This window comes from Erpetoichthys calabaricus, chromosome 4 (genome assembly GCF_900747795.2).
Source record: "Erpetoichthys calabaricus chromosome 4, fErpCal1.3, whole genome shotgun sequence".
Taxonomy (NCBI): Eukaryota; Metazoa; Chordata; class Cladistia; order Polypteriformes; family Polypteridae; genus Erpetoichthys; species Erpetoichthys calabaricus.
In genome coordinates this window covers 127,621,414-127,646,249 of record NC_041397.2, presented here as the reverse complement: position 1 = coordinate 127,646,249, position 24,836 = coordinate 127,621,414, and the positions used below count along the sequence as shown (strand labels likewise).

Below are 24,836 nucleotides of genomic sequence, written 5' to 3'. Positions count from 1 at the left end.
AAACACACAGACCTTGTTTGAATGTACTCTCCTTTCTCCTTGGGTACCTCCTTTGGGCCTTTCGTCCCTCTCGGTCTTGAACAACCTCCTCACTTGCCAGTGTTGAACTCGTGTCCTGCCATCAGAGTTGCCAGGTCTGCGGTTTTCTCGCCCAGTTGGGCTGCTTTCAAAAGCTAGTTGCGTGAAGTTTTTAGCAGTTGAGGGTTGCGGTTTTTTGGGCTGGTTTCTGATTTTTGTTGCTTTAATTTCGGCTGCAAGAAATATTTATTACATTTTCGGCTTTCAACTGACAATTAGCACTACAAACACATGCTGTGTTCAAGTAAGTAATCTAGTATTGTACAGAGGTGCTACAATGCTTACTTATTTTCCAATTTTCAAATTTGAAACTTATTACTTACTTGAACGACATCTTGAGTGGCTGCTGTAGAGTGTAGACGCGTGTGTTTTTTTGTTTTAATCAACTGAAATCATCTAGTGCGTTCTTCCTTGTTTTCACCCGTAGTTATCATGGGTAAGTGGTCAAAGTATGAAAAGCGATACAACCAAAATTGGGAGAAAGAAACTACATTAATGGATTGGATATGCAGTGTACCTGATGATGATACTAAGGCTTTCTGTCGGTATTGCAAATGTGACATTTGTGTCCATCGTGGCGATTTAGTGAATCATGCTGAAACGACAAAGCACAAATGAAATGCCGTGCCTTTTTCAAATGCACAGACTTTACTTGATGTCGGTTGCCATGTAAAATCTGTAGACAACACTGTCAAGATAGCAGAGTTGAAGCTGGCGGCTCATGTGGCTTGCCATTCCAGTATAGCAACAGTAGATCACATAGGAGAACTTGTTAAAGACATCAAAGGTAAAGACATAGCACTCCACCGAACGAAATGTTCCGCAATCATCAAAAATGTTCTTGGGCCTTCAGTGCATAAAGAATTAATCTCAGACTTACTGCAGTTAGATGGTAAGGAGACTGTCTACGCCTTAATAATTGACAAAAGTACAGACATTAGCTTAGAAAAACAGCTCTGTGTGATGGTGCGATACTACAGTTGTTCGCTAAGTTCTATTGTCATGACTTTGACATTTCTGGGAATAATATTGCTTGAATCAGGTACAGCAGATGCAATATTCAGTGCAATTTCCACATTTCTTGAGTTAAACAAGCTGCCTATGAACAAATGCTTGGGATTAGCAACTGATGGCTGTAATGCTATGTTTGGGAAAAACAATTCAGTCATAACACGATTTTGCGAACTTTGCCCTGAAATAGTGCACATCAATTGTATATGTCATTCAGTTCAGCTAAGTTCATCACATGCACTGAAGGTGATGCCAAGAAACGCTGATTTCATGATATCAGAGACCTATAACTGGTTTGCCCACAGTACAATTCGTCAGCTGAAATACAAGCAATTTTTCCAGTGCATTAATGTTGGCGAAGAACCATTTAAGATTTTGAAGTTATCAGATACTCGTTGGCTATCTATTGCCCCTTGCGTTCAGCGAGTTCTTGATCAGTACGATGAACTGAAGCTGCATTTTGACATCGTCAAAGACAAACTGCGTGACAACACTGTTGAGCTACTGTATCAGATGTTCAGTTCTCCAGAGAACAAACTTTACTTGCTGTTTTTATGCCCCATATTACAGGAGCTGAAGAGAGTGAACAAATTATTTGAGTCAGACAAAGCAAGTCCTGTAAAACTGCTCACTGAACTGTGTTGCAGGTGGCTGGGGGGGCTACCCAGCCGGTACACCCCGGAGGACCGGAAGAGGGCTTACGCCTTCCCCAGACCACGTGGGGGTGACCGCCCTGGTGGCTATGGGGACCACGGGTACAGAGCTTTGAAGCTCAACCCTGTAGGAGCCCGTGGTCACTGCCAGGGGGTGCCTGGATGCCTTGGGAGCCCTGGACCTCAGCACTTCCGCCACACCCGGAAGTGCTGGGGGGAAGAGGAGCAGTGACACCAAGAGTGCTTCCGGGGATGCAGCCAGCACTTCCATCACACTGGGGTGTGTCAGTGGAAGATTGCCGGAACACACCTGGAGCACATCCGGGGGAATATAAAAGGGGCCGCCTTCCTTCATATTGTGACTAGAGTCGGGTGGAAGACGGACGAGGTCTGGAGGAAAGAGAAGGAGGCAGCCTGAAGAAGGAAAAAGCATTGTGCTGTGGCCAGGACTTTGGGGTATTGGGGTTTATGCGCAATATTTGTAAAGATGGAGCACCTCAATAAACGTGTGTGGGGTGATTCAAACGTGTCTGCCTGTCTGTGTCCGGGTCATGATCCACAATTGTTAACTTTGTATCAAAACATGCTTCAACGAATTATGAGACCAACCACATTTACATCTTGGGGATCAACAATTTGGAAAATTTGGAAAATTGTTCGAACTATCTGCCCCTAGCAGCTATGAACTTCGGCATAGAATTCAACTTGCTTTTGCATGACTCAAAAATTGACTGCAATGTAGCAGAGAAAATTAAAGAACGCTGTCGTGATTATCTACTTTGTCTACTGTCAGAGACTGCCAACAAATGTACAACAGCTGGAGTCGCTGGCTGATCTGTCACCTTCTGTCGTCCTTGGACCACAGAAACCACAACTGTCAAAAGTTGTTATTTTTGCCTTTGTACACAGGCAATTTGGGCGATCTAGAGCTGCAGTGGATGTGAATCGGAATAGTGTCATGGCCACAAGTCAGCAATAACAATGTTGAGGAATTTTGGATAACTGTTGCAAATCACAAGGATGCTTCAGGGGATCTTGACTTTTTACAGCTTGGACATTTTGCCTTAAGGTTGCTGTCAATGACAGTAATGCAGCAGTGGAAGGAACTTTCTCTCAAATGAATCTGATTAAAACAAAACTGAGAAACAGGATACAGCAAGGCATGCTGGAAGCTTTGTTACGCATTAGAGGTGCAGAGGGATCTGTTGTAATGGATTTATTCCAACAACAGCTATGCTGGCTAAATTAAACACAAGCATTTATTCCATTGACGAGCAAGACAACGATGTTCTACCAGAGGAATATTTTGTTGCTAAAGATTAATAAGGTTAGTTTTTGACTTTTTATAGATGAGTAATGCCATTTTTGATCTATTTTACTGTTGGAGGTTTGAAGGCAGCCCTTGGGCTGTTTTTGGGCTACTTTTTCTAGACAAATGGGCGGGATTTGAAACAAGTGTCTGGCAACCCTGGCTGCTGTCTTTCTCTTCTTCAGGTCACCAAATCACTCCGTCCACCACATGTCAGGCCCTTTCCTCTCTCAACTCTCTTCACGTCCTGCAGTGGCACACTTACACTTGTCCTTTTCATTGGCTAGACACCCTCTGTTTGATGGTGCACTTTTACAGTGTTCCCCACTTGCTTTCTCCCCTCTGAACTATCTATCACTTCGGTGTTTAGCTTTGCGCGTCAGCGTTTTGCTAGACTGCTCTTTCTCACTGGTGGCGGCGTTTCAATACTCTGTTCTCTTTAGCGTTCTTCTATCGCTTCTTTCTGTCTAATCAGTTTAGCGCGTTGCTAAATCTTTCTCTTTAATGTTTTAGCGGTTTGCTAAAATTATTTTATCTTTCTTTTTCCGTCTCATTTAGGCATTCTGCCTCAAACTGTCCTTTTTTTCCCTCCTGCTCTCTCTACTTTCTTCCAAACCCATCTCACAATTATCTTATGTGGACTGTCGATCTGCCAATTAGAGGGCACTTATATATCAAGCTTAACCTTACACAACCCCAGTAACTTGTACCGAATTTCAGTCAATAAACTTTATTAGCACAAACTTGCATTCTGATTTTTTTTTTTTAAACCATGCCCAGGTTACAATAGTCTTGTGAGTCATGTGATTTTTCCACAAACAATGATGGAAGGAATAGGCAGTGTGGTGGACTTGTATTTTGAGGTTATTGATGGCTCACACAATGTAAAATTTCATTGAAAAATGACACATGATCAAGTGGCTGAATATAAAGCTATTCTTTCTGATCTTTAATACGCAACTTATTCACAATTCACTTAATTTATGTAGTGGTTCACTGGCTCTGCATGCTTAATAGTCATATTAAATATGTAGTGTTTAGACTCACGTATTTACAGATTCATAGGTTCATAATAACCATAGTTGGTAAGTAAAGCCATCAAAAACTTGGGGGATTGGATAGCCATGCAAGGTTGAATGGTTTCCTCACCTAGACAACTGACCAATCATTTCATGGGCAGGTTATAGTATATCTTACTGCATGGTGGGGTCCATGTACTTGAATCATATAATAATCTGATGTTGTCTACCACACATGATGCTGTTCAAACTGAACTATTTTTAGGTTGTTAAAAGGCTAAGCTCCCAGGTTTGCAAAGCATATCTTCATTTCAACTTAAATTGAATTATCATGTGTGCAGAATACAGTGAAAATCTTACTTACTGGTATGCTTCTAGCACTAAATGATGTAGTAAATTAACTACATTTCAGATTTTTGGGTAGCATGTTTTTTATGAAAAGACGTTACACTGGTCGTTTACAGTGGTTAGTGTGGGTGAAGCTTTCATGCAAAAAATGTGCAATCGAGGGATGCTAAAAGGCTATGTGGACAATCTAAAAATATTTCTGGAGCTATTTATCACAAAGTTGTCTTTTAGTTAAAAATGCCTCTGGTTGTGAAAACATTAAAAACATTAAAAATTTACATTTCCTATACCTAGAATCAATCTGTCTTCAAAAATCTTCATACTATGACTTTATGACTGTTGGCATTTACATTGGAGGTCAGTACCCTAATAAATTATATAACTGTGCAGCCAAATATTTCAGAACATACATTGTAAAATGAGTAGGCAATATTGTAGCAGGCAACCAGCAGCTAAAGAAAAATATTAATCAGGATTTAATTATTACTATTTTAAGCTTTCTGTTTGGCTTTTTGATTACTTCATTTTTATTATTACTAAAAGGAAATAGCTCTGAAATTCTAAATATTAGATGAAAACTATTTCTCTTGTCCTCCTCTGTTACAGCTCCTTCTCATTGGGGCACAGCAAAAAGAGGATGTTTTGTTAACTTTATTTTTTTTACATTGGGACATATAGGTAATGATATGTGACAGCTCATTTGTCTTAGTGCTTTAAAGAAAATGTTCAATCATTTCCAAGAATCGCTGTCAGAGTAAGTTCGTAACTTGAAGTTTTATTGTTAAAATGGAATTTTGGAAGTACAAAAATAGAATTGATTAAGTAACTGAGTCTTCTTTTAATAACAGTAGAATCTCAAGAAATATAAAATCATTTCAAGACATGTATCTATCAGGATGCATATATTTAATTCATTTTAAATGTTTTGTTTTATGTATGTCTTACTGTTGCTTTGGCTGCAGTTGGATGATCAAGTGATGTGTTTTTAATAAACTTATTCAATACACCTTTGCTTAACAAAATACTGAGACAAATGACAATACAATCCAGTTGTAAACTTAATTATCACTCCTGTGTGTGTGTGCCCTGTAATGAATTAGGACCCTTTCCAGGCTGTTTTCCTACCTTGCACCCAGTGATGCTGAGATAAGGTATCATCCACTACAAGCCTGAATTGAATTGAGTGATTTTTAAAATGTATGGATGCAAGTATAGTTATGAATGCCAAAATTCTGCATTCATTAATACAATATGATTTGCCAGGCTAGTGTCTGTGACAGGAATACTGTCTGCTAAAATAATGTACCACTTTCCTAGTTAATTTCTGTATTAAAATTATTCTTAATGAACACACTTCCTCTTATGAACCAAATGTGCTATAGAATAGTAACATGCATATAAATAGTTGTTAAAGTACAAGTTCCAATTGTACTAGATCAGCTGCATTCTGGAGGAGTTTATTTCATAGGCAATAATGACTATAGGATCATGGATCTCTTCTTTTGATTTTGATCAGGTTTAATTAAGGGTTTGTCCACGGTACAATATTTTTATTTAAAAATAAAGACATTATTCTCTGTTTTCTCCTTTCATCCACACTGCCCCTGTGTTTTATTCCCCTAAAAACAGAGACTTTTGAAAATTCTCTCCATTCCCATATACAGCTGAAAATGCTTGCTTGGTTATAAGTGAAAACGCAGACATTTGAAGACGCAGGCTCTACTCGAGCACTGATTTGTTTGTGCATATTGTGTAGCCCTTCCCCAATTGGATAATGCTCATTACAGCAGTTTGTGTTCCTTGATTGGTCATTCTTAATGGAAGAAAACTTAGCAGACATAGAAGAGCTGCTTTCCATGGTGTTTCTTGTGTTGCTTACATGTATGCATCTAAGTTGCATCTTGTGCAGTTTGAATGCACATAAATGCTCAAAAGGCAAATAATTTACCGGTTGCTACAGTTTTTGTGTCTGTCAGCATTACCACACGTTCAAGGATTTTTCCATCAATGCGCGCATGCCCAGTGTAAACGAACACCAACATCATATGTGTTTTCAGTCATTTTAATGTGAACAAAGATGCTTACCTTAACGATTTTAAAAGGCTAGGGTAGACAGATTATTTTACTTACCTTAATGATTTTAAAAGGATAGGGTAGACAGATTATTTTCATTTTAAAATGGTGTTTCTCAAATGAGGACATAGTAATGTAGACATAGCCAAAGTCTCAGTAGTGGTTTTCTGTGGCTGTCTCAATTAAGATTTCCCAACCTGCTTACCAGAAGTAAAAAAGTGTCTGAAATGTTTACACAACACAGAAGAAACAGTTCTACTTTCTGAAGAATCTTCTCTGTATGCAAAAAGATTTGTGTACATACATGGCACCACTCAATATTGCATACACTCCCAACTGAAATCAGAAAGAGGACTGATAGACAAGAGCCCATGAGTCTCTTTAAATCCTAAACGCTATATTATGATGTTTACCCACATAATGCTGAATAGGTTTGCTAATGGGGCACCTTCATACAGTATTTAATTGACACTATTGAAATTTCAAAAGCACAGTACTTTGTTTCAGTATCACTCCGAAATCAGCTTTCCTTTTTCTACAAATTAGCCAGCTCTTCAAATGTATCAGAAAATATTGAAAATAGAAATTATCTCATCAAAGCAACAATGCATTTTATTAAACATGCAAGTATTTCAGTATAATTTCCAAAAACATATACAGCAATTAAGGGATACACTACCCGGATGGCCCTTCTGCATAAATGTTTTTGCTCTCTCTTTGTCTATTCTGGATCTTGAATAAAGTCCTGCAGTCTTTAAGGTTGTAGATGTAATGATGTGACTTTATTAATGTTTTTTTTTCCTCATTTAACTTTTTTTCTGTTTTTGTTGGGTTTTATACATCTAAGAATTCATTAGAATTTCTTCATTTTAATTCAACTTTTTTTTTTAATGGGCAACTTTTTCTGCCTGCCTCTAACCAGGCATAGCATTAAGCAAGCAATAATTACACAGTCTGAAGTGCAGCATGCATAGGATTAGGATGGAACTGTTGTGTCATACTTGTCTACATTAGTTATTAGTTAATGTTTTGTTTACATTAATAGTCAGATCAAACACCTATAAGTCCTTGTCAGACTATTATCTGTTTCTCCATTGGTATCTAGACATTGCTTCCTACTATATATCTAGCTTGTTATTTTTCCATCCCAAAGGAGATGGGATAGACTCCCTCAGTCAGGCAAACAAGTGTCTCTTCAAATCACCACTGCGGTCACCACTTGAAGCTTTATGTGAAGCAACAATGCTAGACAGCTTTGTTTGTTTGTACTGCACTGCAACAACTTTTTCTTTTATTTACAGGTTGTTTATGCTTTACTTATGCCTGCAAGTGGAATCTTGGGGAACGATGCAAGTGACTTCCAATATAACTTCCTAAAAAGTGGGGGACTGACTCTTGTTTTGAATATGCTGACAAGAAATAATTTTATACCAAGTGCTGATATGGAGACAAGGCGGGGTGCCTATCTTAATGTCTTAAAAATTGCTAAATTGCTGTTAACAGCAGTTGGGTTTGCCTATGTAAAAGCAGTGGCAGAAGCTTGGCATTCAGCTGTAGAAGGAGCACATTCTGTATCACAGGTATGTTTTAATGAACAAGAGACATATAATATTAAAATATTATTTTAACATTTTAAATATTTTGATAATAATTTTTTATAACTAATGTTAATTGGTGTAAGTTTTGAAACTAAGACTGAAGATGTGCTATTGTGCCTGCAGCATTTCTTTTTTATTTAATCTGTAATCTGTAACTGAGTAATACCTTTACATGTTTCATAACCATACTGCTTTATTTTTAACAGTACTATTGACTGATATCTTTTGTAGAATGTTAAACAAAGGCTAGGTAATAACAGAGAAGAGCAAAGAAATATATATGTATGCTATATACATGAAAGGTCTTGACCAATTAGAGTTGAGAGCAGACAGAGATGATCCTAGGATGTATTTTGTTTTTGTACTTTACCTTTCTACTTGACTGATCGTCAGCTGTGCCTCTAGATACCAGTTTTTGAAGAAATGATAATTGGGGATTTTCAGAGCAAGCATATGAATTTTAAATACAAATGATTATATTGGATTACATACTAATACGGTGAAAGAGTTTTAAATGATTTGATAACTAAGAGCAAGGGTCCTCAATCACAGTCCTGGAGGGCCGCAGAGGCTTAATTAGAAAGCAATTCTTGCCAATAATTTAATTTCATGGCTTGTCAGTGCTTTAACTCTGCTGTGTCAGGTCATTCTCATATCCTGGATTTTCTTCCGCTTTCTAAGGACATCCAAATGATTTGAAAGCTAATATGGATGAGTAATTCTCAGTCCTTTACTTTTTTTTCTTCACTTTCCTTCCAAGTATTTAATTAAACCCAATAGTGCATGATAAATACACACAGGTGTAAATGGTAACAAGCTAAATGAAGAAATGCTGGTCTCTTTTGTCATTTGCATGTTATTGCTAATTAGGAGCAATTAAAAACAGAGAATACAGCTGTTTAAGACTAAAATAAGCAATAAGGGTTCAAAATCTTAAAGAGCGAGACAACTAAAGTGAAACAGAAGTGTTACTTGAGCAATAAGTGCTTCTTATTAAGCAATTGGGTTGGAGCAAAAACCTGCAGCCACTGCGGCCCTCCAGGACCGTGATTGAGGACCCCTGACTAAGAGCATAGTATTTTAGTGTTTCTGACCTCCAACTCTAGAAACCTGGCCTAATTAATGTCTTAATTCTTTGTTTTCCATAGAGGTTGGCCTTTTTCCTACTGTGTATATATATGTATGTGGAACTTGAGCTGCAAGTTGTGATAAAGTGTGCAAGTAAATGGTAAAGAATTTTTTCAAAGACATTCAGACCTGTTGGTTTTCTTTGTGTGTTTATGTTATATATGATTGTGTATGCATGTAATTAAATAATTGCACCAGCACTAATATGTCTGCACTTAAATCACAATTTATTTTGCATTGGTCCTTACATTTTCAATGGAATGAAAGCCCACCATTTTTTCTCACATATGAATTCGCTATCAGGTCTGCCATGTCTGTGAAAAATCTGCAAGTGAGCCACTGTCCATCTCTGCTCTCTGCTCTCTTCTCTTCACTCTTCACGGCTCAATTGCTCTGTCGACTGCGTGCCATTTTGCATGTTCTCCCTTTCCCATGTCATATTCATGCTGTGTGTGTTCTTCATGTTCCATAGTGTTTGAAAAACATTGTGATGCTATTTCAAGTGAGTTTACAGTCATTTTTACCTAACTGGAATACTGGAGCACCAACAGTTTTTAGATTAGTTTTTTTCTTGAGTAGTGTAAAAATGTGAGTGATTGTACTGTATGTGTGACATTTTATTTTTCATTTGTTTCATAGATGTCTGCTTAAGAGACACAAATATTCACACCTTGAAAGCAATGTTCAGTAATGTTGACAACAGTGGCAGAAGAGGAATAGTCAAGGTAGAAATGATATGCCAATGCAGTCAAGTGCAGGCGTACTTGGGTTCCAAAGTGGAATTTTATTGCTTGTTCTAGTAATAGGTGGCCTTTCATTTAAAAAAACAAAGAAAAATATCAATCATATTCAGTTTTCTAATTAGAACTGTTACACCACAGGCATTTGATATGCAGCAATTTAGGAAAAAGTCAGTGAACAGGTACACTGATGAAATAATTAAAGATTTAACAACAGAACGCCAATTGGCATCAGCTGTGGATCTTCTCTCTACCATGTTGCACAGTTTAACTGCCTTTAGATAATGACATCCCCTTCCAGCTCACACTTCTACAACTTTGATGTCATGGTGGTCTTGCAATGCATCAATGGCCACCAGGAAAAAAGTTTGCCTAAACTGGCCGCACAGCAAATTTTCAGGGAAAACTTTGGAGAACAAAGGTTACCGGTGAACCCAGAAAATTTGCTGCAAGAAATGCTGTGATGAATTTTGATGATCAATACTATTAACCAACTGACTGCACAGAAAGTAGTGATTGTGAAAATGGGAATGGTTAAAAGCAGGAGATAGAGTCCTATGAAGACAATTGAGAGAGACAGTAGTAAAGGCCTGCAGCAGACAGTGGGGGGTAATGACAATCATTAGCAAGTTATATTGAAGATTAGCTGCAAAAACTTAGAGTGTTGCTTCACATGCCTTGCCACTATGTCATGATGACATAATGAATACAAAGTGCTGAGCTGGTGTGTGAGCAGAAACACATAGCCTGTTTAGATTATATAGCAATGCAGTGGATCATGCTAGTGGCAAAAACTCATTGTAGTTAAGGTTGGGAACTGAATACTATTGCATATTACAAAGTTGACAGGAACTGAATGCTTTAGTACTGGGGTTTACCATTTTAATGTGGCCTGCGTCATCTGTATTCAAAACATGTTACATATGACCCTTTGATAACAGGTCAGTTTTCTCAAAAAAAAATCCTTTAACGTTTGTTTCATATATTGATTGTATCCTTGTATAATATATACAAATTCTAAATTTACAACAGCCATTAAAGTATATTTCCAGTGTCCAATTATGTTTAATTTTGAAGCACAGTGCATCCCAGCTACTAAAATTAAACTCTTAAGATAGAATATACAAAAAAAAATATGAAAATAAGCTGACAAGTCACACTGCCAAAAAAGAATGTTAATGTTTTAACTCGATGACAAAAGATGTCATAGTCTCATGAAAAAAAGAGTGTGTGAGAGAGAGAGGAAGCTGTCACTCTGTTTACTTTTTAAAGCTACATGGGCATTAGGGCTGTCACTCTTCTGTGGTCTGTTACATATGTGATTTTGAACAAAGATTTAAGTCTTGCATACTCTTCAGTGTGTAGCTGTTAACATTTCATAGAAAGTGTAACATGAAATGTCAATATGGATCACAAAATGAAAAACAAAACTAAGAGAGAAAGACAAAGGCACATAGAAAAAACAGGTATATTTTTCAAGTTTTTCATGTCTGTTAAAGGGTGATTTTTTGTCAATACTGTAATAATGCTATATTTTTATGTGTTTACCGCATTCATTGAGGAGCAGTGTTCCCCAACTCCAGTCCTGGAGGGCCCTAGTGACTGCAGGTTTTCATTCTAACCCTTTTCTTAATTAGTACACTGGTTTTCCTGCTAGTTAACTTGTTTTGAATTAATTTTAATTGACTTATTTTTTAAGATTTGTTCCCCTGAATTTCTTCATTGTTCCTCTGAATTGCTTCATTGCTTTCCTAAAATGGCACTCAAAAAGAAATGAAATGTGAAGTGAGTTGAGCCAACAGAAGACCAACTAAGTCAGGGCCTCAAACTCCAACCAATTTCACTACAACCAGTTGCTTAATTAGGTGCCGAGTCTTGTCATTAATTAAACCCATTCTTTAATTCCATGACTTCTTGCTACCCTCATTGTGCAATAGCATACATTTCCAAAATTGTTGCTTTTCTCTTTTCTAAGAGCACTGTTAAACTGTTTTGGGGACCTGAGCAGATCAGCATTCCTGAGACCTTCACCTTTCTTTATTTTCAGATATTGTATGATGGTCACAGTTTGCTGGTCATGTTTTGGTTCATTTTGTATCTTATTATTGTTTGGCTGCTAATTAAAGAAAAAAAATTAAGGTGTCTGAGTCTTCAAGAGCAAGTCAATTAAAATTAATTCAAAAGAAGTTAATTAGAAAAAACAGGTCACTAATTAAGAAAACGGTTAGAATGAAAACTTGCAGCCACTGGGGCCCTCCAGGACCGGAGTTGGGGACCCTTGTTTTAGTCCAGTCAATTAACTTAAATTATGGTAAATTCTGTACTATACTCTTTGTTTTCCAACTCAGTGTTGGCAGGTCCATTTGAGTGCATGTTGTTCCCATCAGTTTCACATAACTGAATGCCACAGCTACTTCAGTGTCATCCCTGTGCTCATTAGTAAATACTGTAAAAACTATGTAAAGAATGCTAAATGAATCCCATTTAACATACATAAATGCTTGGGTACATTCAAATAAAAAATTATCAGACTTTGTTTAATTATTTCTAAATTGACTTCAAAACACAACAACTAGGAAATAAGGGCCTTCTTTATCAGGCTAGGAGCATAATCTAACACCCCCACTTGCTCTCATCACAATTTCCTTCTTTGAAAATAACAATGTACATGGAAATTAAAGCAAAACATCAGTGAGTTATTGATGATAACGGAGATTTTACACTAAAAATAATGTCACAGATCTATATAATGCATCATATTTTTCTGTCCTTTTATTTTTTGTTTGATTCACAAACAGAAGAGTCTTAATAACTACATTTTTGTCAAAATGTCTGCAGCCTTGCTCTCAAATGAACAACAGATTTGAGCATGTTACGAATGAAGTGATACTTGATATCTATGTGCTTGGCTCTCTCTCTGTTCACTGGGTTCTTACATAATTCAGTAGCTCCTAGATTGTCACCATTGATTTTTGTACAGCTGTAACATTTCCTGTGATACAGTTTAACAGCTGGATATATTTTTTCAGTTGTGGACGCTAACCCTATGTATTCAGCCTTCCATGCAGACAGTGCTACAGTGGCTTGTTTCTTAGACTTCCATGAAGCAACAAGGCCATGATTGGTCCAAATGAAACAATAACCAGTAGCGCTCGATCCTGAGACCCCATATGGAGTTAAATCAAGGATCGGCGTTACCCTTGCCCGGGAAAGGGTACCCGAGGCCCCACCCTCGAGCCAGGCCCAGGGGAGAGGCTCGCTGGTGAGCGCCTGGTGGCTGGACCTTTGACCACGGGGCCCAGCTCAGCCTGAAGGAGCAACGTGGTTCCGCTCTCTTGTGGGCCCACCACCTGCAAGAGAGGCCATAGGGGTCGGGTGCAATGTGATATGGGTGGTAGCCGAAGGCGGGAACTCTGGTGTTCCGAACCTCGGTTGCCGAAACTGGCTTTTGGGACATGGAATGTTACCTCTCTGGCGGGGAAGGAGCCTGAACTGGTGCGAGAGGTTGAGAGGTACCGGCTAGATATAGTTGGGCTCACCTCTACGCATGGTCTGGGCTGTGGAACCATTCCTCTTGAGAGAGGCTGGACTTTGTTCCACTCTGGAGTTGCTGTGGGTGAGAGGTGTCGGGCAGGGGTGGGCTTGCTTATGGCCCCCCGGCTCGAGGCCTCTACGTTGGGGTTCTCCCCGTTGGATGAGAGGGTTGTTTCCCTACACCTTTGAGTTGGGGAAAGGACTCTGACTGTTGTTTGCACTTATACGCCTTCTTGGAGTCCCTGGAAGAGGCGCAGTGAGGTGCAGCTCCTGGGGACTCTATCGTCCTACTGGGAGACTTAAACGCTCACGTCGGCAACAACAGTGAAACCTGGAGAGGTGTGATTGGGAGGAACGGCCTCCCTGATCTAAACTCGAGTGGTGTTCAGTTGTTGGACTTCTGTGCTGGCCATGGATTGTCCATAATGTACACCATGTTCGATCATAAGGGTGTCCATAAGTGCACTTGGTGCCAGGATGCCCAAGGTCGCAGCTTGATCATGGGAGGAACGGCCTCCCTGATCTAAACTCGAGTGGTGTTCAGTTGTTAGACTTCTCTGCTGGCCATGGATTGTCCATAATGAACACCATGTTCGAGCATAAGGGTGTCCATAAGTGCACTTGGTGCCAGGATGCCCAAGGTCGCAGCTTGATCATGGGAGGAATGGCCTCCCTGATCTAAACTCGAGTGGTGTTCAGTTATTGGACTTCTGTGCTGGCCATGGATTGTCCATAGCGAACACCATGTTCGAGCATAAGGATGTCCATAAGTGCACTTGGTGCCAGGATGCCCAAGGTCGCAGCTCGATGATCGACTTTGTAATCGTGTCATCAGATCTGCGACCTTATGTCTTGGACACTCGGATGAAGAGAGGGGCTAAGCTGTCAACTGATCACCACCTGGTGGTAAGTTGGACCAGATGGTGGGAGAGGCTGCCGGACAGACCAGGCAGATCCAAATGAATAATGAGGGTCTGCTGGGAATGTCTGGCGGAGGAACCGGTCAGAAAAAATCTTTAACTGCCACCTCCGGCAGAACTTCAACCTCATTCCGAGGGAGGCGAAGGACATTGAGTCTGAATGGGTCATGTTCCGAGCCTCCATTGTCGAAGCAGTAGAACAGAGCTGTGGCCACAAGGTTGTCGGTGCCTCTCGTGGCGGCAATCCAAGAACCTGGTGGTGGACACTTAAGGTTCGAGAGGCCGTCAAGCTGAAGAAAGAGTCCTATCGGGTCTTGTTGACCAGTGTGACTCCAGAGGCAGCTGAGGGGTACTGGCGGGCCAAGCGTGTGGTGGCATTGGCTGTTGCAGAGGCAAAAACTCAGGCATGGGAGGAGTTTGGGGAAGCCATGGACAATGACTTACGGTCAGCTCTTGAGAAGGTTCTGGCAAACCGTCAGGCGCCTCAGGAGGGGAAAGTGGTGCTCTACCAACACTGTGTACAGTGGAGATGGGGCCCTGCTGACTTCAACTGCAGACGTTATTGACCAGTGGAAGGAATACTTCAAGGATCTTCTCAATCCCACCAGCATGTCTTCCTCAGAGGAAGCAGAGCTGGAGGACTCCTGGGGCTGTCCATAACAGGGGCTGAGGTTGCAGAGGTAGTTAAAAAGCTCCAAGGTGGCAGGGCCCCTGGGGTGGACGAGGTTCACCCTGGGTTCCTCAAGGCTCTGGATGTTGTGGGGCTGTCCTGGTTGACAAGTCTCTGCAACATCGCATGGACATCGGGGGCAGTGCCTCTGAAATGGCAAACTGGGGTGGTGGTTCCCCTTTTTAAGAAGGGTGACCGGAGGATGTGCTCCAACTATAGGGGGATCGCACTCCTCAGCTTCCCCGGTAAGGTCAATTCAGGGGTGCTGGAGAAGAGAGTTTGGTCGATGGTCGAATCTTGGATTCAAGAGGAACAATGCGGATTCCGTCCCGGCCGTGGAACACTGGACCAGCTCTACACCCTGGCCAGGATCCTGGAGGGGGCATGGGAGTTTGCCCAACCAGTCCACATGTGTTTTGTGGATTTGGAGAAGGCATTCGACTGTGTCCCTTGAAGCATCCTGTGGGGTGTGCTCCAAGAGTACGGGGTACAAAGCTTGTTGTTACGAGCCATCCATTCCCTGTACAGGAGGAGCAGGAGCTTGGTCCACATTGCCGGTAATAAGTCAGACTCGTTACCTGTTGAGGTTGGACTCTGCCAGGGCTGCCCTTTGTCACCGATTCTGTTCATAAGTTACATGGACAGAATTTCTAGGTGCAGCCAAGGAGCAGAGGGGGTCATGTTCGGTGACCCCAGAATGTCATCTCTGCTATTTGCGAATGACGTGGTTCTATTGGCTTTATCGGACAGTGACCTCCAGCTCTCACTGGAGCGGTTCGCAGCCAAGTGCGAAGCAGCGAGGATGAGAGTCAGCACCTCTAAATCCGAGGCCATGGTTCTCAGCCGGAAAAGGGTGGAATGTTCTCTTCGGGTTGGGAACACGGTACTGCCTCAAGTGGAGGAGTTCAAGTACCTCGGGTTCTTGTTCACAAGTAAGGAAAGAATGGAGCGGGAGGTTGACGGACGAATCGGTGCGGCATCCGCAGTAATGCGGGCTCTGCAATGGTCCCTCGTGGTGAAGAGAGAGCTGAACTTTCCCTTAGAGATAGGGTGAGGAGTTCAGTTATCTGGGGTGGTGTCGCTACTCCTCCGCATTGAGAGGAGTCAGTTGAGGTGGTTCGGGCATCTGGTTAGGATGCCCCCTGGACGCCTCCCTGGGGGGGGGGTGTTCCAGGCATGCCCCACTGGGAGAAGGCCACGGGGCAGACCCAGGACACGCTGGAGGGATTATATCTCCTGGCTAGCCTTGGAACACCTTGGGGTCCTCCCAGAGGAGCTGGAGGAGGTGGCCGGTGAGAGGGAGGTCTGGGTTCCCTGCTTAGGCTGCTGCCCCTGTGACCCGACCTCGGATAAGCGGTGGATAATGAATGGATGGATGGCTGCGTATGTATGCTGGGCCAGATGCCCAATCAAAGTCACTGAAAGGAATTAGGCCCAAGTCCTCTTTAGATTTCTTGAAACAAAGCTCAGTCTGTAGTGTTCTGTAGATTTCTTAATACATATTTAGCAGCACTTAGGCCACCAGTTTGGTTTGGAGGTTTGCTAATGACTGTGAAATCCTACTGACTATCCACAAATATCAGGTCTGGTACATGTTAGCATTGACTAGGGTCCCTACAATTTCCTGGTATTCCTTGAGATTGATAGTACCATGGTGGTTGTCATCTATGTTCAGCTTACATGGGATGAACCTTGTTTGCAATCTGTCATATTGGGCCTTTCAAGCATTTTTAGGATATAGTTCTTCTGATTCATTTTGATCTCTCCCATCTTTTTGCTCAAAATGAATGTTTAAGGAAAAATTAAAATTTTCCTAAATCTTTCATGCCAAATTGACAGTTTCTGTTTTCTTTGAACTCACTAAACAGTTCATTATTGCTTACTGCTATAATTAAGTCAGAACCCACATGATCAATATAATTAATTTCCAAATTGCATTTTAGACACACAGTGATCTGCTTGATTTTCTTTGTGATCATGCAAAACCTAATACCAGTTTCTGCTATACTCTTTCAGACCGTAGAGACATTACTTCAGCGTGTACACTAACTCCTTTTTGGTCTTAGCTTAGATCGTGAAGCCCTCAGGTTGTTGTAAGTAAACTTGTATTTCTTGGGGTGTGCAATTATGTTGTTTCAATGTTCATTTGGTGAACTGGAATGTCATTTTGTACTGCCAACTGCATCAATGCTCATATACTGTTAGGTCCATAAATATTTGGACAGAGACAACTTTTTTCTAATTTTGGTTCTGTACATTACCACAATAAATTTTAAATGAAACAACTCAGATGCAGTTGAAGTGCAGAGTTTCAGCTTTAATTCAGTGGGGTGAACAAAACGATTGCATAAAAATGTGAGGCAACTAAAGCATTTTTTAACACAATCCCTTCATTTCAGGGGATCAAAAGTAATTGGACAAGTTAAATAACTGGAAATAAAATGTTCATTTCTAATACTTGGTTGAAAACCCTTTGCTGGCAATGAAAGCCTGAAGTCTTGAACTCATGGACATCACCAGATGCTGGGTTTCCTCCTTTTTAATGCTCTGTCAGGCCTTTACTGCAGCGGCTTTCAGTTGCTGTTTGTTTGTGGGCCTTTCTGTCTGAAGGTTAGTGTTCAACAAGTGAAATGCATGCTCAGTTGGGTTAAGATCAGGTGACTGACTTGGCCATTCAAGAATTTTCCACTTCTTTGCTTTAATAAACTTCTGGGTTGCTTTGGCTGTACGTTTTGGATCATTGTCCATCTGTATCATGAAACGCCACCCAATCAATTTGACTGCATTTAGCTGGATTTGAGCAGACAGTATGTCTCTGAACACCTCAGAATTCATTCGGCTGCTTCTGTCCTGTGTCACATCATCAATAAACATTAGTGTCCCAGTGCCACTGGCAGCCATGCATGCCCAAGCCATCACACTGCCTCCACCATGTTTTACAGATGATGTGGTATGCTTTGGATAATGAGCTGTTCCACGCCTTCTCAATACTTTTTTCTTGCCATCATTCTGGAAGAGGTTGATCTTGGTTTCATCTGTCCAAAGAATGTTTTTCCAGAACTGTGCTGGCTTTTTTAGATGTTCTTAAGCAAAGTCCAATCTAGCCTTTCTATTCTTGAGGCTTATGAGTGGCTTGCACCTTGCAGTGCACCCTCTGTATTTACTTTCATGCAGTCTTCTCTTTATGGTAGACTTGGATATCGATACGCGTACCCCCTGGAGAGTGTTGTTCACTTGGTTGGCTGTTGTGAAGGGGTTTCTCTTCACCATGGAAATGATTCTGCAATCATCAACCACAGTTGTCTTCCGTGGACGTCCAGGTCTTTTTGTGTTGCTGAGTTCACCAGTGATTGCTTTCTTTCTCAGGATGTACCAAACTGTAGATTTTGCCACTCGTAATATTGTAGCAATTTCTCGGATGGGTTTTTTCTGTTTTCGCAGCTTAAGGATGGCTTCTGTCACCTGCACGGAGAGCTCCTTTGACCGCATGTTGTCTGTTCACAGCAAAATTTCCACATGCAAGCACCACACCTCAAATCAACTCCAGGCCTTTTATCTGCGTAATTGATAATGACATAACGACGGACTTGCCCACACCTGCCCATGAAATAGCCTTTGAGTCAATTGTCCAATTACTTTTGAGCCCCTGAAATGAAGGGATTGTGTTCAAAAAAATGCTTTAGTTGCCTCACAATTTTATGTAATTGCTTTGTTCACCCCACTGAATTAAAGCTGAAAGTCTGCACTTCAACTGCATCTGAGTCGTTTCATTTAAAATTCATTGTGGTAATGTACAGAACCAAAATTAGAAAAAAGTTGTCTCTGTCCAAATATTTATGGACCAAACTGTAGATATGATACTGGCTGTGGGAGACAAAAATTCTTTGTAATATATTCTGTGTACTTAACTGTCACCTTTAACATCATACCTTGTCTTAAAAAGATTTTTTTTGTCCCCTGTCCATTTTCTTTTATGGCATAAACCCATTAACCCCCCAATGCATCTCTACCTGCAGGTAAGGTGATTAACTCCAGTGTGTTCTTCCTCCATTGTACGGACCTACTTTTGTGATTAAGAAGAAGTTAGGGCCTCTCTGTAAGTTTGAGGAGTATCACATATAATCCTTTAGCAGTAATCAATTGTAATGTTAACTGATTTATCTTCATAATCAACTACATAATCATTTAAATGTTTTGGATAATTTCTCTCTCCTCTTGGGTAGTGATAGTTTTGAATATGAATTAGGTTTAGTTAAGAAAATTCCCCCCACATTTTGGACTGTCTTTCCCCCATCACATTATGTTTCAAAATATCAGCCCCATCCTCTCCTTGGCTTCCTGTGTTTTGGTTTCTGCTACTATATTGACAATATACTGTACATATTGTTGAGTTTCTGAATTATAGTCCTCAATTTGTTTCTCATATATGAATTTTACCAGTCTATGTCAAAAAAACACTTTTTGTTTGGCTGGTTAATAATACACTGTCATATGCCAGGAATATACCCTTTTCACATCTGTTTCTTGTGATTGTGTTTATAAGCATAACAATCTGACCCAACTATCCACATTTTAGACAGGTTAGGCTTTTTCCTTGTCAGCTCAAAGTAGGGTGTATTTTTGGTTTGGTCATTGTAGCACTGATTGCATCCCTTTCCTAATAGGAGACATCTGCTCATATCAAAAAGGGTTCCTCGGAACCGTTCTGCTGTGCCATTCTGATGAGGGCAAAATAAGGGGATGTGGTCTCATGTGTAATACATTTATTCCTCAAGAACAATTGGAAAGGCTTTCCCATCTAAAATTTGACTTCACCATAGTGTACACAGTCTCATAAATCTCTCTGTTGCTAATTTGTTTTTAAGGAAAAAGACAAATACTGCCCCAGCAAAGTCATCTGTAAATAACAGTACGTACAGTATCTTAAAATCTATCTGTAGTGACAGGATCAGTTGGACCTGCTAAGTCAGTGTGTGTACTTGCTCTAGGGGCACACTAGCTTTAGCATCAGGGTTCTTATTTCTCTTGTTGACATACTTTACCTCAGTACACACATCAGTCTATTTTTATCATGTCATTTGTCATTTTCATCCCATTAATAATATCTGGTAGCTTCAACACATCATCAACATTACATTGTCCTAGAATTTCAAGCCATGTCTTAATATCACAGGAAAAATTTACTTTATCTCTATCTATGTTATTAATAAAACCATCATTACACTATTACTGTTGATTTACCTTCCTTCAGTAGTGGAGTCTTTCATACACATGTATCTTGAACGCTTTTCCATCTTTATATACGAGCTCATTCTCTCCTTCCTCACGCTGGCACCATTAGTTGTAGTTGCTTTCACTGAGATTATGCTTTTGTGGATATGAAGGAATGAATATAGCTGTCTCCAAAGTGATTTTGTGTATTTTCCTCATTATGTTTTTTTTTTCAAAAGTATCATCGAATCTGCGTTTCTCTGTTATAATGTGGGGTGTCCCTCCCAGTCCACCATTAATCCCTACTTCGTCGTTCCATAAGGCTGTTTTGCTCTGACTGATTTTAAATGTGTATGTATGTAGGTTGTGAAGACTAGGAGGTGGCAGAGAGCCCCAAACCCTCAGTCCTTCCCTGACCTCCTCTTCTATCCTGGCCAGGAATGGTGCTACACATATTTGGTTGGGATGCCTGTCCATTTATCTGGGGTTTCCCACCCGGGTAAGGAACCATCTTCTCTATTGGTTGGGATGTCCGTCCATCCATTTTGGGCATGACATCCTTCCCTCTCTGGCTTCAGTGGTTGCTCGTCAGTAAGGTTTATCAAGATCAAAGAGCAGGAAATCTGTGATGCCATTGCAGCAGCGACTCTAGCGGGAATGTTGATATTAATGTTTTTTCAATTTATAGGCAGGCCTGGGTATACAGTACAAATTGTGGTTTTGTATTTTACTGTAATCCGAATATAGTACCTTGTAATTTTTTATCGGTGCTGTAGACGTATTATCTCTTTCTCTGTTTCTGTGTGTATGTGTGTGTTAGCCAACATTGTTAAATGTATTTGTACACTTTTGTGTTTGCGGGAGTCCTGTGCCCCAACCCTCTTGAATCACAAGGGCCAACTGTAATATACATTTGCATCTATGGAATTTGAAAGGAGACTCCCACCCCTGCCCACTGAAAGGGTCTACATTTATATGTATGTCTGCTTAATTTTAACAGGAATGTCTCTTACCGAATTTCTTTACAAGTGGTGAACTGACTTGCTAATTATCACACAATATCATCAGTAGGATTTGAACCAAAAACCTCAAGTCTCAGGTCCAAAGCCTTAAGCACTATACCAAACTTCCTACCGATAATGTTAGCTCATGGTGAAAAAAAAAGTCTTCAAATATTGTATTTGGAAAAGTACTTCATTACATAGTACTGTACTAATGATACTCCCCATTAACCAGCGGAAGTATAACTGAGGTCCATTGTATTATGAAATTTCCCAGGTGAAGCTGGCTGAGTTTGTTTTGATTATGAATACCTACAGTGCATCCGGAAAGTATTCACAGCGCATCACTTTTTCCACATTTTGTTATGTTACAGCCTTATTCCAAAATGGATTAAATTCATTTTTTTCCTCAGAATTCTACACACAACCCCCCATAATGACAATGTGAAAAAAGTTTGCTTGAGGTTTTTGCAAATTTATTAAAAATAAAAAAACTGAGAAATCACATGTACATAAGTATTCACAGCCTTTGCTCAATACTTTGGCGATGCACCTTTGGCAGCAATTACAGCCTCAAGTCTTTTTGAATATGATGCCACAAGCTTGGCACACCTATCCTTGGCCAGTTTTGCCCATTCCTCTTTGCAGCACCTCTCAAGCTCCATCAGGTTGGATTGGAAGCGTCGTTGCACAGCCATTTTAAGATCTCTCCAGAGATGTTCAATCGGATTCAAGTCTGGGCTCTGGCTGGGCCACTCAAGGACATTCACAGAGCTGTCCTGAAGCTACTCCTTTGATATCTTGGCTGTGTGCTTAGGGTCGTTGTCCTGCTGAAAGATGAACCGTCACCCCAATCTGAGGTCAAGAGCGCTCTGGAGCAGGTTTTCATCCAGGATGTCTCTGTACGTTGCTGCAGTCATCTTTCCCTTTATCCTGACTAGTCTCCCAGTCCCTGCTGCTGAAAAACATCCCCACAGCATGATGCTGCCACCACCATGCTTCACTGTAGGGATGGTATTGGCCTGGTGATGAGCGGTGCCTGGTTTCCTCCAAACGTGACGCCTGGCATTCACACCAAAGAGTTCAATCTTTGTCTCATCAGACCAGAGAATTTTCTTTCTCATGGTCTGAGAGTCCTTCAGGTGCCTTTTGGCAAACTCCAGGCGGGCTGCCATGTGCCTTTTACTAAGGAGTGGCTTCCATCTGGCCACTCTACCATACAGGCATGATTGGTGGATTGCTGCAGAGATGGTTGTTCTTCTGGAAGGTTCTCCTCTCTCCACAGTGGACCTCTGGAGCTCTGACAGAGTGACCATCGGGTTCTTGGTCACCTCCCTGACTAAGGCCCTTCTCCCCTGATCGCTCAGTTTAGATGGCCGGCCAGCTCTAGGAAGAGTCCTGGTGGTTTCAAACTTTTTCCACTTACGGATGATGAAGGCCACTGTGCTCATTGGGACCTTCAAAGCAGCAGAAATTTTTCTGTAACCTTCCCCAGATTTGTGCCTTGAGACAATCCTGTCTTGGAGGTCTACAGACAATTCCTTTGACTTCATGCTTGGTTTGTGCTCTGACATGAACTGTCAACTGTGGGACCTTATATAGACAGGTGTATGCCTTTCCAAATCCTGTCCAATTAACTGAATTTACCACAGGTGGACTCCAATTAAGCTGCAGAAACATCTCAAGGATGATCAGGGGAAACAGGATGCACCTGAGCTCAATTTTGAGCTTCATGGCAAAGGCTGTGAATACTTATGTACATGTGCTTTCTCAATTTTTTTTATTTTTAATAAATTTGCCAAAATCTCAAGTAAACTTTGTTCACGTTGTCATTATGAGGTGTTGTGTGTAGAATTCTGAGGAAAAAAATGAATTTAATCCATTTTGGAATAAGGCTGTAACATAACAAAATGTGATGCGCTGTGAATACTTTCCGGATGCACTGTATGTACAGTATGGGTGGAGCTTGTTATTGTTTTCCAATTGAAAAACTGCTGTGGTTGTGTCTTCTATTTCTTTTGTCTAAACAATTAAAGGAGACGTGTCAAGGCGGCAGTGTGGTGTAGTGGTTAAACTTTGGACTTCAGACCCCATGGTTGTGGGTTTAATGCCTGCTGCTAACACTGCGTGACCATGAGCAAGTCACTTGACCTGTCTGTTCTCCACTTGGGAGAAAGAAATGTAACCAACTTTATCTCTAAAATGTTGTAAGTTGCTTTGGATAAAGGTGTCAGCCAAATAATAAAAAGTAACCTTGTAGTAACTTTCTGTAACAAATATAAGTACAATTAAACATGTGTTTTTATACAAATCATTGTTATATCTAAAGAACCTAAATCATTTTAACTTGTACCATATCCCCTCATCAGGCCTGTAAGTCCATAGACAAAAACAAGGACTGCCTATTTATCAGAATAATTTTATTATTTACAGCACCTTTTAAAAACCATTATTAAGCACATTCAAACTGTTAATTGATACATTTTTTTTTACATAATTCTGAAAATCATGCAGGCCTCTTACAGTTTATTTTATCAGGTTTTACATGTCTTATTAGTTGTCACTGGCAGTTGTTGATCACTTGTTTAAAGCAACATAAAATAAATCAGAAATATATTATTCTCTTCCTAATAACTACACTTTTAGACAGTGTTAAATGTAATGCTCACCATTAAGTTCATCTCTGTTTCAAAAAGTGTTTTTTCTCCATTAATTAGGAAGTGCTACAGTCACAGAATTACATATAGTGACTTATTAAATCAGTATATTTATCAGTGTCAGTGTGTTTGTCATTGGGCAAACAGACAGATGGTTCCGGTCTTACTTCTTGGTTGTACACTTGCCCAACTCAAACCTGGAGTGGAAATAGCAGGTTTGTCAATGATTGGATGGATAGCACAACAGGTTACATGTTAATATGCTTTATGTAAATTGATTTTCTTGCTAGGCTAAGTGACTAGAGTTGTGCATTTAAAAACAGTGCCAATAAGAGACAATAATTTGAGACTGTGAACAAACCTTGCTTTTTGAAGTCTGGAATTTGGAGATATTTTGGATGTATTTATCATTGATAATCCTGTTTATTAAAGATACTATGCCTATCACGTCTTCTTAAAGGCCTAAGAGTGTTAAGTCTCAAGAGGAATCTAACCAAATTCAGAAATTTAAAGATAATGTACAGCAGCGTTTCTCAACCTTTAAGTATTTGCGACCTGAGTTTTCATAACAGTTTTAATCGCGCCCCCCTAACTTTTTTTTGAAAGGAGCCCACTAATACCAATTTGTTCTTTTTTAATTAATGATATATCATAGATGCATATTTTATTATACCTACTTAACTTTTATCGACATTTATCTGACTCCATATTTATTTTTCTAGTATCAGAATGTAGTTTAAGTTCATTTGTTTTGGTTTCAATAGATGTATTTTTCATATTTTCACATCCTCGCCCCCCCACCCCCACAGTTTGAGAACCACTGATGTACAGTATATCCAATTTTCTCTTTTGACCAAAATTATTTTTTCAAGGTTTCTGAGTGGTC

The 24,836-nt window shown here is 40.3% G+C and overlaps 1 protein-coding gene across 1 annotated transcript in view; it reads left to right on the top strand.

Moving 5' to 3' along the window:
- Positions 1 to 24,836, top strand: part of LOC114651133 (probable ubiquitin carboxyl-terminal hydrolase FAF-X) — a 229,739-nt gene that overhangs the window by 123,831 nt on the left and 81,072 nt on the right. Inside the window, exon 22 of the mRNA XM_051926139.1 lies at positions 7,793 to 8,071. Within this exon, the coding sequence (XP_051782099.1) occupies positions 7,793 to 8,071 (279 nt within the window). The remainder of the gene's footprint in view (positions 1 to 7,792; positions 8,072 to 24,836) is intronic.